Source organism: Heptranchias perlo, chromosome 19, assembly GCF_035084215.1.
Source record: "Heptranchias perlo isolate sHepPer1 chromosome 19, sHepPer1.hap1, whole genome shotgun sequence".
In the NCBI taxonomy this organism is placed as follows: Eukaryota; Metazoa; Chordata; class Chondrichthyes; order Hexanchiformes; family Hexanchidae; genus Heptranchias; species Heptranchias perlo.
In genome coordinates, this window is record NC_090343.1 from 17,399,881 (window position 1) to 17,418,178 (window position 18,298).

General features: G+C 38.6%; 1 protein-coding gene across 9 annotated transcripts in view; it reads right to left on the reverse strand.

Annotated features, from left to right (window-relative positions):
* LOC137335195 (band 4.1-like protein 1) overlaps positions 1–18,298 on the reverse strand; it is a 230,893-nt gene that overhangs the window by 9,404 nt on the left and 203,191 nt on the right. For 5 of the 9 annotated variants that reach the window (XM_068000402.1, XM_068000397.1, XM_068000399.1 and 2 more), the window contains exons 13-19: positions 17,740–17,925; positions 8,412–8,549; positions 8,074–8,124; positions 7,415–7,837; positions 5,735–5,851; positions 3,982–4,062; positions 3,771–3,863 (exon numbers count right to left, since the gene is read on the reverse strand). In XM_068000402.1, the coding sequence (XP_067856503.1) occupies positions 3,771–3,863; positions 3,982–4,062; positions 5,735–5,851; positions 7,415–7,837; positions 8,074–8,124; positions 8,412–8,549; positions 17,740–17,925 (1,089 nt within the window). The remainder of the gene's footprint in view (positions 1–3,770; positions 3,864–3,981; positions 4,063–5,734; positions 5,852–7,414; positions 7,838–8,073; positions 8,125–8,411; positions 8,550–17,739; positions 17,926–18,298) is intronic. The other 4 variants (XM_068000403.1, XM_068000404.1, XM_068000405.1 and 1 more) reach the window with 4 other exon arrangements.

An 18,298-nucleotide genomic window follows, 5' to 3' on the forward strand; every position in this document is an offset into this window, starting at 1 on the left:
ACCGTCTTTGGGATGAGATGATAAATTGAGGCCCCATCTGTCTGTTCCAGTGGTTCAGATGGATGTAAAAAATCCACAGTACAATTCAAAGAGTAGGGAGTTCTCATGGTGTCGTGGGCAACATTCCTCCCTTTACCAATCCTTCAAAGCAGATTACCTGGTCATTCAACTAATTTGCTGTTTGTGGGACCTTGCTGTGCACAAACTGCCTGCCATGTTTGCATACATAACCACCTGTTTCTGCTGGGCAGGCAGGGTTAAAATTGGCCCTTTTATTTCCTGCACAATGATAGAATGTCAGATTGCAAGCTATATTAAAAATATATTCATTTATTCAGTGATACACATTTGCAGGTATAGCTATCACATTTGCCCCTTCTCCGTTATGAGCTTCTCCATGATGGCTATGAATGTGCCCTATTGTTAAGTGCTTCCCTAACTGTGGAAGTAGTAAAGGGTGGCTGCATAACTAACTGGTGAACTGCATGTGATACAGAAGGTCTGCTGTGGAGGTTTAAAGATGTAGAAGCCAGGTGTTATGGTACAAACTGGTGGACTGGTGGATGATCGTTCAAGGGCAGACACTGATAGAGCAGGGAAGTGTGCAGAATACCAGGATATAACCATGTAGAAACATAGAGGTTTACAGAACAGGAGGAGGTCTATAGGCCTATCGTGTCTGTGCCAGCTGTTTGCTAGAACAATCTAAAATTAATCCCACTGCCTTGGTCTCTCCCCATAGCTCTGTATTTTCCTTTGTTTCAGATGTTTATCCACTTTTCCCTTAAAACATACAATGGTCTTTGCCACTTTCCCTGTGGCAAAGCATTTCACTTCTCCTAAACTCTCTCGCGTCTCTTGATTTTAAACTGATGACCTCTCGTAACCGAACTCCCCAATCAGAGGAAATAGTCCTTTCCGATTCACCGTCAAAACCCTTCGTAATTTCAAATCTTAAAACATGGGGAAAAGAATGACAAAATAAGGAACCACATTAATTTAGAGAATGGGTGCAATGGATATTTTAAAGCTTTGTATGAATGCCAAGAATCTTAGGAATAAAATGGGAGACCTGAAGGTACTTGCTAGAGAGGAAGGTTATGATAGATATCACAGACACCTGATTCATAATAAAAACCCTGTGGAAAGGGATAAGAGACACAAGGATAAGGAAACTTACTATTCATGTCTGCTTTGGGCCATCACGGCAGAAGGAGAAGAAATGTGCAGCCAAATAAGGGAAGCATGTTATGTTAACAGCTGCAGTTTTTCTGAGTGACTTCCATTTACCAGGAATAGGTTAGGAAATGAGTGCAATGGGAGTAAAAACATGATCTGAGACACACCAATAGATTGTTACATCAAACAATTTGTTAAGAAACCGATGCAAACAGGAGTGCGATTGGACCAGATATTAAATGACAGCCAACCGAAAGAGCAGGTCAGGGTCAGAGTCAGAGAACACCTTGGCAACAGTGACCAGAATATGGCGGAGTTTAAGGTTAGACTTATGTTGGAAAGGAGCACGAGTACAACCAAACATTCATGTTTAGAAAGGTGGATTTTGAGGGGATAAGAGATGAGTTAAAGAATTTGGACTGTACAGGACTGTTAGAAGGAAAAAGCATGGAAGAAAAATGGATCTTATTTATAAATACTATACACAGAGTACAGAACAGATGCATACTTCACAAATTGTACTAGAGTTTTTTTTGAGGAAATGATAGCCTTGCTGACAATGGAAATTCTGTGGATGTGATATATTTAGATTTCACTAAGGTTTTTAATACTTTGCCACACAAGCATGTAATAACGAGGCAAGCTTCTGAGGTGGAGTGAAAATTTGCTAACTAGAGGAAGCAAAAAGGTGGTTATGAATGGAGCTGCATTGACATGTAAAGGCGTCACTGGTGGAGTATCACAGCGATTAGTGCTGACTGGAGTCATTGCTGTTTACATGGATATAAATGATTTGGGAGCTGAGGACAGAAACAAAAGGTGTCAGCGTTGGCTCAGTGGTAGCCCTCTTGCCTCGGAGTAAGAGGGTCATGGGTTCCAGCCCCACTTGGACACATAATCTCGACTGACATGCCAGTACAGTACTGAGTGAGTGTTGTACTATCAGAGGTGCTGTCTTTTGGATGAGATGTAAAACTGAAGTCCCATCTGCTCTCTCTGATGGATGTAAAAGATCCCATGGCCCTTTTCCAAACAGCAGGGGAGCTCGCCTGGAGCCCTGGCCAAAATTTATCCCTCAACTAACAAAACCAAAAACAAACACTGATGATTTGATCATATATCTAATTGCTGTTTGTGCAACCTTGCTGTGTGCAATTTGGCTGCTGTGTTTCCTTACATTGCAAGAATAACGACAGTTTACAAGTATTTAATTTGGTGTGAAACGTTTTGGGATGTTCTGAGGTTGCAAAAGGTGCTTATATAAATGCAAGTCCAAATTTGCGGATAACACCAAATTTTTGGGGGGGGCGGGGGGGGATCAAAATAGGGATGAGGGAAATCAAATACCGAGGCATTAAATGGCATTTAATGTGGACAAATGAGGCTAGAGAAGAGAAAAGAAAAACTGTGGGAATATAAACGAACACAGGAGAGGAATTTGGGCTTACTCATGGGTATCAACAGCACAGTGTGTGGCAGCAGTAAAGAACGCTAATCAGATCTTGGGATGTACAGCTAGAGGAATGGAGCCTAAATCCTAGGCGACGAGCCTGTACAAGGCACTGGTACAACCACACCTGGAATACTGTGTATAATTCTGCTTGCTGCACTAAAGTAAGGATATCCAGCACTAAAAGTAGTGCAGGAAAGTGCAACCAACTGATGATACATAGCTTAAGGAATCTGAGCTACGAGGTTGAAGAGCCTGGGATTGTTTACTCTGGAGAAGAGAATTCTCAGAAGATAATTTCTTTTGTACTCAAGATCCGTAAGGAATAGATAAGACATAGAGATCAATGTAAAACAGCAGCATATATACGGACATGAAGGCAAGTAGCTGTTAAGGATATATGTGCGGTATCCTTCGCTGACAATGAAATGTTCTAAATCCACCACGACAAAAATCATACTTTTGTTTTCTCTGCACTACAAGATGAAATATTGGTTATACCAGCAGCTTAGATTACAACAAGCTCAATTCATTCACTTTCAGTTAAATTACTTGTTTTTCACATCATAAGGCCACAGAAAACAGGCTGAATTGCAAAATGTGATCTCTGAAACGCTGGTAAAAATCTTAGAATCTCATGTTATAAAAATGGAATTCAATTTATTTGGTCACCATTAAGCAGTCCTCGTCATAGGCCTATATTCGTGGCTGTTTCTGAGTTGTCAGCTTTCTTTGAGCTGTGCCAGCTTTTTTGATGCCATTCATGTGCTTTCTCGGTAGGCATGTATCAAAAGGTCCAACTCCCCAACGTGAACTCTACCATAGAGAGTAAACACTACCAATGCACAGTTACCCTCTGCTGGTCTTTTAACAATTCAAATATTTGGTTACACAAGCAGAAACGTGAATTTTGGAATGTAATCTCAAGGAAGGAATGTGAACCTCCTTAGCTGAAAAAGCATGATTAAAAATGAACAGTCAAGGTCATCACAACGTTTTGTTTTAATTCAATATTCCTTGCCAAAAAGTAAAGGGCTATCTCTGACATCGATCCAACTTTGTCTGAAATTTAGCAACAAATACTTTCATTTGCATAGCCTTGGGCACATTCTCAGTGTAAATGGCCCATCAACAGTGTTACCTTGGAGATATGAGTAGTGGTTGATGTGGATATGGTTTCCGAAGTAACAGACTGAGAGCTTGTTATGGTGGCTGCTCCACTGCTACTGTCAACCTGAAAAACAAATAAAACATACACAGTTTACAGGAGTCTTCAGGGTACATAGCACTGTTCTTGCCCCAAGGAAAAAAATAAATCTTGAAAATTGCTTATGTAATTTTCAGCAACCTACAGCTGATGTGGACACACTTTCTGAGACGATAGTTTGAGAGCTTGTTGCAGCCTCATTCCCCGGACCTGGACTATTGGTAACCTACAAAAAAACAGAAACACACAATTCACCTTAAATAGGTCTTACAGCACTGAAATGTCTAGCTTCCAGTTATCTTAGAATGAATTCACCGATTCTGTGCTCCCATTGGGGAGCTGTGCTCAAAACAGTAGCACCAATTCTCCGACCCATGCTCCCTTCGAGCGTAGGATCACTGAATTTACCAGAATAACTCGTGACTGGGGCTATTATGTACTGGTGCAGGTGGAAAGATACATAAACAGGTCAGAAATAAATGTGGGCTTGGAAAAAAAAACTAACAAAGTAAATATTATGTGGAGCAATTCGGAAATGTATTTTCAGATCTGTTTTCAGCACAAAGAACCTGGTATTCAAAGATATGGTTGTTGTGCTGCTGCATTTCCCATTAAAGTTTTGATTTATTTACACAAATTTATTTTCAAGGAACATGAACAGATGCTTGTCCAGTTGTGAGCAATTTATATGATTTTATACTGACTATTTATTAATGGTATGAATGTCACATCTCAGGAGTGTTCAAGGTTTTTGGCTCTGTGGGCTACTTAAAAAAACAATTTGCAATTAAATACCACCTTTCAGAACATCCCAAAGTGCTTCATAGCCAATGAATTACTTTTGAAGTACAGTCACTGTTGTGATGTAGGTAATCATGGCAGCCAATTTGTGTACAGCAAGATCCCACAAACAGCAATGACCAAATGAGATAAATGACCAGATAACCTTTTCTTGTGATAAATATCGGTTAGGGAGAATGCCTTTGCTCTTCTTCAAATTACGTCATGGGATCTTTTATATCACCTGAGATGATATAAAAGACAGCACCTGCACCAGTGCCATGCTCCCTCAGTACGGCACTGAAGTGTCAGCCTGGATTATGTGCTCAAGTGGGGTGTGAACCCACGACCTTCTGACTCAGAGGCAAGTGGGCTACCACTGAGCTGACATGGTGCATACACCATGGAACTTCGCAGGCCACACACAGGGGTAGAAAATCATCCCGAGAGTTAGCGCAAAACGGGTGGGATCGCATCTGCCGCCTGTTATACTCCCTGCCCTGTGAAGGCAAGGGAACCGAATATCGGGTGAGACATATAACAGGCGGCCGATTCTATAACGCCTGTTTTGCGGTAGCTCCAAGACGAATTTCACCCATAGAATTTAAATTAATATCATTAATTTGCAAGTGTCTTAAACTGCACATACTAACAGATATAAGTTTTCTGATTGAGGATATATCCATCAATGTGACAACATTAGGAACATCTCTTATTAAACCTCCAAACCCAGGAAAATCAAACAGGACAAACTAGCAATTAAAGAAATGTAAGTGGCAAATAGAACAGAGTATCCTAGGTTTTGTGGGATGGAATGCCAGAGCTCACGGCTGCCTTTGGCCTATAGGCTGTGGTGTGAACACATCTGGCTTAACTGCAGTTATGTTGACTTCAACGGAAAGGAAAATCGGACGGAGTGTATAATGGGCGGCTGATCCGCTATCACCCGTTTTACGCTCCTGCCGAAGTTAAATATTCCGGCGTGGATATCAAATCGAACTACTGATTTAATTCTCCAACCCACAAAACTGTTTCGCACTTCCCTCAGGGCTTACCTCCACCCCTACACTGACTACTGTCTGGCCTCTATTAAGAAGCAGCAGAAAAACCCTGAATACCTGGGTGGTTTTGGCGGTTGTTTTCATCTCAAATGGTAAAGCTGTTTCTTTGGAGGAAGTTTCCGTCTTTATAGTGGATACCTCACTTGCCAGTCCAGTTTTTGTTTTCATAATACCCTGTAAAATAAGAAGAATGCCCATGTTTTTTAATGTCATTGTCTATTATTCTTTAGACTTGTTTTACCCACTCTGCATCAGCATATGAAAAAACATTTCTATGTAACTTACTTCTGTCAGGCCTGAAACAAAGTTGAGGTGTATTCAACCTCTCAAATCATCTTCTACATTAAACAAATGTCTCCATTATAACTTGTTAATTATATAACAGTTGTTTCTTTAAATTCTGCCCATGAAATTACTTCTTCATTTAATTTTAAGCAGAGGTAAATACAAAGGCCCTGAAATTAAGCTGTGATATCAGTGCCAAATGCACAATTCCTCCCTCGCCTTTTTGTGGAGCTATTAACCCACTTGTTCGATATGCTGAATTTGGAAAGAAAGGAAATTGAAATGAAGCAACAAGCATTTATATCCTAGTATCCCTTGGCATAATTTCAGGGCCAAATTCAATGAAAGACAATGTTTAAAACGGGATTGGATTCAGGGAACAATAATATTGAGTAAGTTTACCGCACAATCAGGGAAAAAAGGTACGAGACAACAATCCTAGTTCATGCACAGTAAATACATACCACAGTAGACTCACATAGCAACAAATAATACAACAGTAAGTAGCCTCTTAAAGGAGTTATATATTATGTCCTGACCAACCTGAACAATCTGGGTTCAATATTTCAAACTGAAATTAGTTCTTAAAAAAAAAAATCTATTGTTGGCCAGCTGGCCCCTTAGCAGTGCCAAGAGTGTCATTCTGGATTGGATCTCCAAATAGTAAGGCTGTCCCAGAATATATTTAATAAAAGCAGAACACTAATGTGTAATTTTAATTTTTAAAAAAATGATCACAATTGCTGAGAAAATGGATCCAAGCTCCTGGAAAATGCTAAAAGTAAACATTCTTTCGATCCAAATTGAAGTATACATCTCCTTTAATAGAAATACCACTGTTGTAAGCAAAATGTTGCTTTTATTCAATGTTTCTGATGTGCAAACATTACAGAATGGGTGAGAATGGATTAGTACCTGAACAAATGTCATTTAGTTCCTTTAATAAAAACATTCCTGTTAACAAGCACGTGCTTCAATACAGACCATACAGTTAGTGTAATATTATATAGTTAGAAGAAATAAACATGCCTTTACAATGCAGTCACTGAAGATTACAGGTTAGACTAAAGCATTCATTTACAAATATAAAAGTTTTTTAAAAACTGAAAATCTGAGATATAAAAAATGTTCAAAATGCACAACAGGTCAGTCAGCATCTGTAAAGAGAAAAGACAGGTTACAACATTTCAGGTGAATGGTGATGGGCTTACACCCAAAACGTTAACCTGTCCTTTTTCTTTATGCTGGCTAAATTGTACTTCCAGCAATTTGTTTTTAATTTACAGAAATGCATGGTTTTCTAACTTAATATGCTTTAGTAAATCTGATCTATTGTGGTTGACCTTGGGAAAGCAAGCAATTGGGTGAAATGGTTACAGTTTTACACACACTGAAAAGTGAAACGGAGAAGGTGGGGACATGCATTCTGTTTCCTAAAGGGTATTATGTTACCTCATGTTGAGGTTTATCTTGAGAGTCTTCAGGTTCGTGGTCAATGCTTTTGTGTTGATCCTCCCCATCCTCTTGAGCAGGCTGTATTTCAGTACTTTTGGCAGGCAAAGTATTGAAATTAGCTTCAGAGGTAGCACTGTCTATTCTTTCTTGGTTAACCATCTTAGCTTGCGTTGACAGCTTCTTCACTTCCAATACTCCATCAATTTCTTCAACTTCACCTGGTACTGTAAATTTTTTCTCAGCTTCAATTTGTCCTGAGGAGGTTGTCAGGATGTTTGAGTGTTTGTGTTCAACCTCCATGCCTATCTCTTTTGTCACCAACGTCTGGGTCACAAGCTCTTGCATCTGCTCCATGACTTCTTCAGATTCTTGTTTGGCTACCACAGACCTCCTTTGTGATTCCTGCTTTGCTTCAGTGCTCTGAGCAAGAAAGAATGGTGAAGATCAAGACAATAAGGATTGAAAAGTAACAGGTTGGAATGTGAATGGTTATAGATCAATGAAAAAAGTAAGTATTCAACTGGAGGAATTTGAAAGATGGTCAAAAATAATCCAAAACATGATCGTGGACAAACAGTTGAAGTGACACATGGGTAACATAAAGAATCAGATGAATTAAGATCTAAACAAGTTGTTAATTAATTAAAATCAGCAACCTGGGATTTGCCAGATTCTTCATTATGTATTTCTTGTGGTGATAACGCCTCCTGTAAAATGAAAAGATGTTCATAAAATAACAGCATATTATTCTTGCTTTTTGAGATAGATGGATGGCATGATTGTCAAAACCTTAGTGGCAATTGTGATTAGGTAGGTACATTTGATTACAATAGAGCATCCTCAAATTCTGAATAAATTAAACAGGCAATTAGCAGAAAACACAAGGAAAGCTTGCAACGCCAGTCGCAAGATGCGAAAATACTTCATTCATATGTGTGAATGAATGAACTTTTAAATCATATATAAACCGTGAGGTTCAGCAAGAGTTAAACACCTGTGAGATATTTACAGAAGTAACAGTATCTTCTAACGTCTCCCCTTTTACTGGTGATTTCCCCGGAGATTTTGAAGATTCCTGTGAAGGTTTTACTTCCCTGTCTTCCAAGGCACATTCATGAGCAGCAGGTTTAGTCTAAACAGACAAAAGCATTAGTCAAAAGCTGAATGGGAGAATTCAGAAAGCATAGTCTTCACTGTTAAATGGCACACCAGCAAACAGTTTGGGAGCTAGCACCGCAGCAATAGCACGAAATCAGCCACAAATAATTGTTTTGACAGGCATTAGTATGCTTAAAAAGGAAGGAGCAGAACACTGAATAGAAAGAAAATAAACTAAGCAAGGGGATTTCACAGCCTATTCTTTTTCAGAGCATCAAAATGCAACTTTCTAGCAATGTGAGAAAAGCATTGGCATTTTTTTTAGGGGGGCGCTTCAACAGTTGCATGGACAGACTGTTCTAATTGCTGCCAAAGGTCAATTTGGCTGGATCGATTGACATTTGCAGTTGCAAAACTCCAAATGGTCTAAATAAAAAAGGAAGCAAATTAACGGATTGAATACAATGCTCTGCATTTAGCAATACACATGAGTAAAACATAAAATAGCAATTTAGAAATAAGCTTGTTTCAAGCTATGTAAACTTGTATGATGTAAAATGCCATTTGACAAAACATGCTGGAACAATGTTTCCTTCTGACAATTCACATGAACAGTTACCACTACTTCGGACAATTCCACTTCACAGCCTGAGTCCGGTGATCCAACTTCAGAAATCTGTGCAGCATGTTCCAACACTTTAACGGGCTTTTTTGATTGAGTATTTTCTCCCAATTTCAATTCAAAATATGATATTTTATCCTTCAGGGTAGCTGACCCCATATCATATACTTCTGCATATCTCTCTTTACGCTTGGTTGAAGAGTAAATTTCTGTCACCTCCTCTGATGGTTCTCTGCCACGTTTAACTGTTGAGCTCTCTTTTCCAGGTTTAAAAGAGGGCTTTAAAGTATCTATTTTTGGCACCTCTTCAGGTAATACTTTTATGATCCTTATGTACTCAAGTTCTGTCAGTTTAATGGATTTAGGCTCTTCATCTCCAGATTTTGATGAAAGCATAACCATTGCTGATGGTTGTAATTTAGACAACCCTTCGACAGTGGAAAATTCTGCTTTAAGAACTATATCCTGGTCTGAAAACTGAAGATCGGGTGAATCTGGTTCAGATGATTTTCCCTCAGAATATTCCATTTGAGATTCTGACCTGGAATCTATTTTGTCATTCACAGGAAACAAATGATCAGATGGATCTTGGTTTGTATCCGATGACTGTTCATTGGAATTAAAGTGGTCATGTTCTGGCAAGTTCTTAGATATTGAATAGTTACAGACTGATGACATATCTGAAGAAAAATGTGTTTTGGATTCATTTTTCAGTGTCACTGGGAAATAATCTTTAGATTCATTCCTTTCATTTGCTTGAGATATAGATTTAGCAGAATCATTGTCATCACTCTGGAGAACGAGCTTAAGCAGTTTATCATCCTTTGGTAAAAAGGATATAGACTTTCCTCCATCCTCTTCTGTTGTACATGGCTTGGATTCTTTTCCATCCTCTTCTGTTGTACATGGCTTGGATTCTTTTCCATCCTCGTCTGGTGTACATGGCTTGGATTCTTTTCCATCCTCTTCTGGTGTACATGGCTTGGATTCTTTTCCATCCTCTTCTGGTGTACATGGCTTGGATTCTTTTCCATCCTCTTCTGGTGTACATGGCTTGGATTCTTTTCCATCCTCTTCTGGTGTGCATGGCTTGGATTCTTTTCCATCCTCTTCTGGTGTGCATGGCTTGGATTCTTCTCCATCCTCTTCTGGTGTGCATGGCTTGGATTCTTCTCCATTCTCATCTGGTTTACATGGCTTTGATTCTTCTTCATGCTCTTCTGGCGTACATGGCTTTGATTCTTTATCCTCATTTGGTATACATGGCTTTGATTCTTTTCCATCCTCTTCTGGTGTACATGGATTTGATTCTTTTCCATCCTCTTCTGGTGTACATGGCTTTGATTCTTTTCCATCCTCTTCTGGTGTACATGGCTTTGATTCTTTTCCATCCTCTTCTGGTGTACATGGCTTTGATTCTTTTCCATCCTCTTCTGGTGTACATGGCTTTGATTCTTTTCCATCCTCTTCTGGTGTACATGGCTTTGATTCTTTTCCATCCTCTTCTGGTGTACATGGCTTTGATTCTTTTCCATCCTCTTCTGGTGTACATGGCTTTGATTCTTTTCCATCCTCTTCTGGTGTACATGGCTTTGATTTTGTTCCATCCTTTTCTGGTGTACATACTTTCAAATCTTTACCATCCTCTTCTGGTGTACATGGCTTTGATTCGTTTCCATTCTCCTCTGGCATAAATGGCTTTGTTTCTTTTCCATCTACTTCTGTTGTGCATGGTTTGGACTCTTTCCTGTCCTCTTCTGGCCTTGATGTTTCACCCTCTCCTGTGGAACATGGCTTTGAGTCTTCTCCATCAATTACTAGGGAGCATGCTTCAGACTCTTTATCTGAGGATGTCTTGGACTCTTTTTTATCCCATCTTGCAGAACATGGCTGTGACTCTCCGACATCCTCTCGAGAGGCACAAGGCTTTGACTGGTCTGCAGCTTTGTAAGTTTCAATAACATCCAATTGGGAAACAGCTTTACACTCAACTTTATCAGTAAGTATTGTCTGTGGTTCCTTTTCAACCACTGGTAAAATGGGTTTAGATTCACACTTTACCTCCTCTTCATAAATGGACTTAAACTCCTCTTGGCCAGCCACTTTTGTGTCATGCTCTTTCTCAGAGTAATTTAGCTTAGATTCATGCTCTTCACCTGAATGTGATTTACCTTTATCAATCGCAAACAGAATTGGCATAAACTCTTGGTCATCGATTTGGAAAGTTGTCTTGATTTCTTCTTCCTTCTCTTGGTCAGATGTTTGGCAATCTGTCTTTATTTCTTCTTGCCTGTCTACCCGAGAGCTTGGACCTTTCTTCTGGTCAGCTACTTGAGAACCTGGTTTGGATTCTTTGCCATCGTCCTGTGGGTAAACTGGTTTGGATTCATTTTTATGCTCCTTGGACTTTGTTTCATCATTGAGCTTGGATTCCTCCCTGCTGGTCACTTGCAAAGGCAACATAGACTCTGCATCTTCAGATGCTTGGGAATCTGGTTTTGAAGAGTCCAAATCTTCTTCAGATTTAGGTAGTTCTTTTCCAGTGTTTATTGAAACTTGTTCTGACGAAAATTCAGTGATGTGAACAGATTCATCAGCAAATTGTTTTTTTTCAGAGATTACAAGCTCTTGATCCAAAAGCTTCTTAGATATGATTTCTTCAGGTTCAGGTATGTGTGTTTCTTTCTCGGGGATATTTTGTTCATCTGACTTCAGCAGCTTTGTGCTATTCAATGGAGGAGCTATTGTCAGAGTCTTTTCCTCTGAACCAGTAGTTTCAGAAGTTTCTTCTTTTTGAACATCTGATACAACACAAATTTCTTCAGTCACTAGAGATTTTTCTTCACATGATTCATCTTGGTGAAACGCTTCTTTTATAAGCTCCATTTCAGGAGAAGATAGTTCTAATACAATTTGCTTTTTGTCACAAACAAGTGATATAGCCTCAACTGTTTCATCTTCTTGGGATTCATTTCTGTCACTTTTCATTTCAACTACAACTAGTTCTTCTAGCCTAGAAGCTTGTCTTTCTATTATAACCCATTCCTCAGAGCCCTACATTTCAAATATAGAAACTTGTCAACATCACAGTATTCCATGAACAAGCATATAGCAGTAGACATGCATTTCACTTATCTAGATTGTTTTATACTCCAGCATAATTGTTATAACTAGATGAAACTAAAACTCTTTCAACATACATTTTAGTGACTATATCAAAAGCTATAGTTAAAATGTGGACACAAAGTAATATGGTTTATAGTCCTTTAACATACAATAATTCTTAGTGATTAACTAAATAAACATTACAATAGAAAACATTTCTTACACTAGTCTATATTTAAATATTTATGCTTAACTATCTGTTTTGCATTCGCCCTTGATAAACATTTATTTTAGAAAATATTAGCAAACTGGTTTTAAAAAATAATTTGATCATACTGATGTTAGTTCTGCCATATAAAACCAATCATAGTCAGTTAATTTGTACTTATTTAAGCTACAATTCAATGTTATCAAACATATAACTGAAAAGGTCAACCTCAGGGGAAGATGCAAGACTTTTCTTTGCTGAAGCTTCCAGAGATAAGGCAATGGCACCCACTTGAGAAGCAGGTTCTTCCTTCACCTCCTCTTCAGCCCTCGCAGGCTATTAGAAAGGTTAATTAGCTGATATACCAGAACATATTGCATAACAAACAAATAACAAATGTGTTAGCCTCTTGCTTGTACTTTATATTTTTAGTGGTAAAGATACTTTGTAGACTAGTCAGGTTTTTAAGATAAAGAATATCAAAGTTGATAATTCATGCTTGCATGATGCGAAATACTGTATTTAGTTAAAAAGCACAATATACAATCATTTTATCGATGCTGGAATTTATAAGATGCAGAGCTAATTAGTACAATTTCTTCTGTCTAGTGGCTGCTTTTATAACTTGTGCACCGTAGTGTTTAATTCAACTTATAATCTGTTATGTTCGTAAGAAAACAAATTTTCTTATTTCTTGAAAGTTTGAATGGTTTTGTACCAGCTCATTGAAGTGATTTACGTCCATTTTCCTCAAACTATTAAATATCTTTGTGGGTAGAGGGGAGAGTAGAATTTCAAATCTAAAAAAATGAACTACTTAAAGCTCAATACAAGTGATGAACACAAGTTTAATTAACACCTGGCTGCTCCTCAAACTGTTTGTAGTTCCCAGCAGAGCCATCATTCCTCAACAAGTACCACAGCAACCACAAACACATTCCTAAAAATAGCTCCCCTGAACATTCTAACTCAACCCTGCACTGAACCTCACAGATCTCCTTGAAACCAGACAAGTTTCCAGCTGCACAACAGTTCTGCACAGTATGGCACGAAAAGCAACGCTGAAAGAGTCTTATATCCAGCTTCATTACCACTTCCAAATTACACAATTTTCAGAGCAGCCATCTGCCGTCTACAACAGTAAGCTACACCTCAAAAATTCTCACAAAAGTTTATCACAATCAATAACTATATGTTTTTAAATACAGAGCCAGCACACAGAGAACAGTAAATAAGTACCATTGAATACTGAAAATAATTATTGAGGGAACTCATTGTAAAACACTGGTTAGGCTTCAGCTGGAGTACTGAGTTCAATTCTGGGCACCACACTTTAGGATGGATGCCAAGGCCTTGGTGAGGGTGCAGAAGAGATTTACTCGAATGGTACCAGGGATGAGGGACTTCAGTTATGTGGAGAGACTGGAGAAGCTGGGGTTGTTCTCCTTAGAACAGAGAAGGTTAAGGCAGATTTGATAGTGATGTTCAAAACCATGAACGGTTTTGATAGAGTAAATAAGGAGAAGCTGTTTCTAGTGGCAGAAGGGTCGGTAACCAGAGGACACAGAATTAGATGATCAGCAAATGAGCCAGAGATGACATGAGGAAACATTTTTTTTTAAAACACAGCGAGTTGTAATGATCTGTAATGCACTGCCTGAAAGGGTGGTGGAAGCAGATTCAATAGTAACTTTCAAAAGGGAGTTAGATAAATACTGGAGAAGACATTTACAGGGCTACGGGGAAAGAGCAGGGGAATGGGACTAATTGGATAGCTCTTTCAAAGAGCCGGCACATGCTCAATGGAGCGAATGGCCTCCTCCTGAATGGTTTTGCACTGGCTCACTGAAGTGATTTATGTCCATTTACCTCAAACTATTAAATATGGGTAGAGGGGAGAGCTGAATTTCAAATTTTTAAAAAATGAACTACTTAAAGCTCAATACAAGTGATGAACACAAGTATGATTCTATGAACTTGACCTGCAGAGCTCACATAAAACTTGCCACTTGTTGGTTATGAGGCGTAACTCGCTTCTGAAATATTTTCCATATTCAATAAATTCCAATGCAGCTTCATCTACAACTATTAGATTGCATTTATTGATTGAAGTACAGCACAGCTAATGCTTTAGCATTTCATTTCTCACCATACTTAAAAGCATTTTTTGGTGAGGAAAACTTGTGATTAAATCTTTCTAACCAGTTGACAGATTATAGCATTATTTTAACAATACTGAAGTGCCCTATTTTCTTTTAACATTCAATTTAACTGTGTGCAACATACAGAATAGCATAGTTTCTCATGAGGTTAAAGATGACTGAACTGTAGTTGGTACAGGAATATAATTCTGTCCTGATACCCTCCCAAAAAAACTAGAAAACTGACTCACATATATTTTACTCTGTAGAATTTGTTAACATAAGTAATAAATTACTAAACATAAAATTGTAAGATTCTCATACATACTGCTCTGATCTCTCAGCTGCTTCTGGAAGCCAGAACCACAAATGCAATATAATTATGTTAGTGTTAATGTTTGGTTTTGGCCTTTAGCAAGCTGTGGCATTTAAATAACAAAGTAACAAAGTCATTACAGGAAGAAAACGAAAGGGAAAATGAAGCCTCATTGTTCAACTCAACTGAATGACTCCAAAGAAGGAAAGGATATCTTGAAAGAAAAGACACATTATAAACAAATATACAAACACATGCTGCTTGTGCTTTTTTCTTTTGTGTTTAACCATCAACATTGCTGAATTTGTACCAGTTACAAACATACAAAATATCTATTAGCAAGTTGCAGTTTATACAATACTCTAATGGTGCAACATAAGGACAATGTACAATAATATGTACAATAAAGAAAGGTCAAACCTGATAACCTTACCCCTGATGCTCATTTGGAGAGTGTTACAAGTGCAATAGTTCTTTAAAACATCTTTCACTGACACTTGCTCTACTTATATCGCAAGTCATGAGTTAAAGTATTTTCTTGGATCTACATGATTAACTAGAATCATGCAATGGACCAGTGACTGTCACATCACCTTTACCAATACCAGACCTTTAACTACTGTAACCACACAATATTTGGTAAGCTGTATCTCACACTGTCCAAATCTATGAATGCATATGTGATAAACATAATAAGTTAAACAAAGATAGAACATGGTAGGAGTTGTATGTTTATTCTTCAAATTCACTTACTCTCCAGACACCATGGATAAATCATAAATGGACAATGGAGACTCCTTTTCACCTCATAATTTCTTATCTCATGTATAAAGAAGCCTACAGCGGTCTATCTTAATTTTTTTTTGACTAAGGAGGCTGGGTACCTTAAGCTTTTCTTTTAAAAAAACAAGTCACAAGCACTAAAAACACAGAAAATCCAAATACAAGAACCCATTCTGACTAAAATCAACATCAAAATAGGAGGAGATGTAGGGAAAGTTGGTATGTACAGCATAACTCCATTTAAAGGGCAAGGAATATAACAAGTTAGTAACCTACTTTTCTTCATTTGTTACTTGCTAACTATCAGAGGCAATTCTCCCAAAGCTTCATCTCTTGGAGTCGATTCTAACTTTTGAGCTGCTAACTGGTGAAGCAGTCTGGCCGGTTGCCCACACCAAAGGCAAAGACACGGCCAGGATTGCGAGGTGCCAGCCTCATCTATGGCGAACTGCGGGATGCCAAATGGGTCTCATGGTGTAGCCAATATCGGGCCGCCTTGGCTGCCATCAAGGTTAAGTGTGTGAGGTGGCGGGAAAAAATCCCGAGACTCCTGCTCCTCCAGGCTTTACAAAAAATATCAAACTTACCTTGACTGGGCCTTTTCGGCTCTATTGCTCATGGAAATGACTGGAATGTGCACGGCGTTGCTCTGAGCAGTTCCAACCTGAAATGGCAATTGGGGTCCTGGGACCCCGATTTGCATATTGAAATGGACCTACCACCTAAAACAGGCAGGCATGTTGGCCAGCAGAAGGCCCCTTTCAAAGTGGCACTTGTTCCATAATTGGTGTTAACGGGGCAGTACGGCTACCAACCCCATTTTGTGGCTGTTACCGTCCCATTAATATGAGGCGACAAAAGTTAGAATCGGCCCCCTTTAAATTGATGAGGGACAATTGACCTGTTTATGATCCATGCCAAACGCTGGCACAGGCTACAGCCTGTACAAAATATTATTACAGCGAGAGAAAAATAGCCCCGTCATTCACTGGAGCAACGTGAATGAAACAGTTGAGTACTGTTAGCAGAAAAAGAACTGAAGATATATCATGTGGGGCACATGCACATGGTGTAGGAAGGGGCATTGAGTAGTGCACAATGGCAATCTTTTGAAGTGACCTCCACCATTGGCTTACTTGACTTACCTACATTACATAGATGACAATGAATAATGTACTGTACTTTTGTTGATTTAGTACAACTGTTATCCTCCTGGTCAAATGTTAAGTATGTACAAAATATCAAAACAATAACATTGACACCTGTATGTCATCAAAAGCTGCAATCATCTTGGGTTAACAGTAGATGGCACAATCTATTTAAACAAAACATTGTGCCTAGCTGTAATGTACTACAAAGGTGTGCTGTGGTGAAAAATATTTTAGGCACTGCTGAAGCAAATGCTGAAATACTGTTAAAATACCATGACAGAACGGTATTGTGATGTTACTGTAGAGGAACATAAGAACATAAGAAATAGGAGCAGGAGTAGGCCAATCGGCCCCTCGAGCCTGCTCTGCCATTCAATAAGATCATGGCTGATCTGATCTTAACCTCAAATCTAAATTCATGCCCAATGAAAGACTAGTAAGGAAGTTCTGCCCTGCTATGGATCTTTCACAAGAGATTTGGAAAATTTTACATAATTTATGTGGTCCACTATTCTTTATTTAGGGCAACAGAACATCAGTGCATCAAAAAATTGTATCCAGAAAATGCTTTAAAATGACACTTTATGTGAGACTGGGTCTCCCGAGAATGTTCAATAATCTGACTGTTGATCACTCTGTATGGCCTCTGTTGCAACTTCCTCTCATTTTACTTCGTACCAAGCATAAGTTCGAAATCTTCCTCAGTGTAAGATGCATACAATTGGCTGTGGTACAATCCAATTTAAAATAATACCCATCCTAGTTATACCATAACTACAACAAGAAAAATAGCCACCACCAACAAACTAACAAACAAACGAATAACCAAAAGCCAAAACCAAGTCGGCAGATCTATAACACCTACAACTTCAACAATGTGTTTATAAACAAAACCCACCTCTTTGAGCTTCTCAGTCTCCTCCTGCTCTTCGACTTTAGGCTTCGATGAAGATGGAGAAGTAGTTAATTTCTTTTCCCGGTCACCATGACCTATCTTAATACTAGTAGATTCTTGTAAAGTCCGTTTTAGTTCATTGATATTGGCCTGATGCTTCAATAGTACATCTTCTGATTTGTCCAGGAACTTTGGCACAATTGAAAAAGAGAGAGAATGTTGCATTAGAAGTAACACATTGTTCATCAGCGATGTTTAAACCAGAAGGAAAAAGATGTTTCCATTTATCCTTAGGTCCTGAAATGACACTGTGGGAAACTAGACTACAAATGCTTAACGTATTTGTCTGAAATTTCTCTCTCAACTACTTTAGTAAAGGTATTAACCGTTTAACATAAATGAATTAACATCTCTACTAAAATAGCAGAGACAGGAATTTCAGACAAATAAGTGAGGTATTGGAACACGACTGTTCTGTCACTTTACGGCTGTAAGAAGGTGACTTGACTGATGTTCAGTTTTTGCTTATTTTCCTGTAGTGAATTTTTCATTCAATTATAAA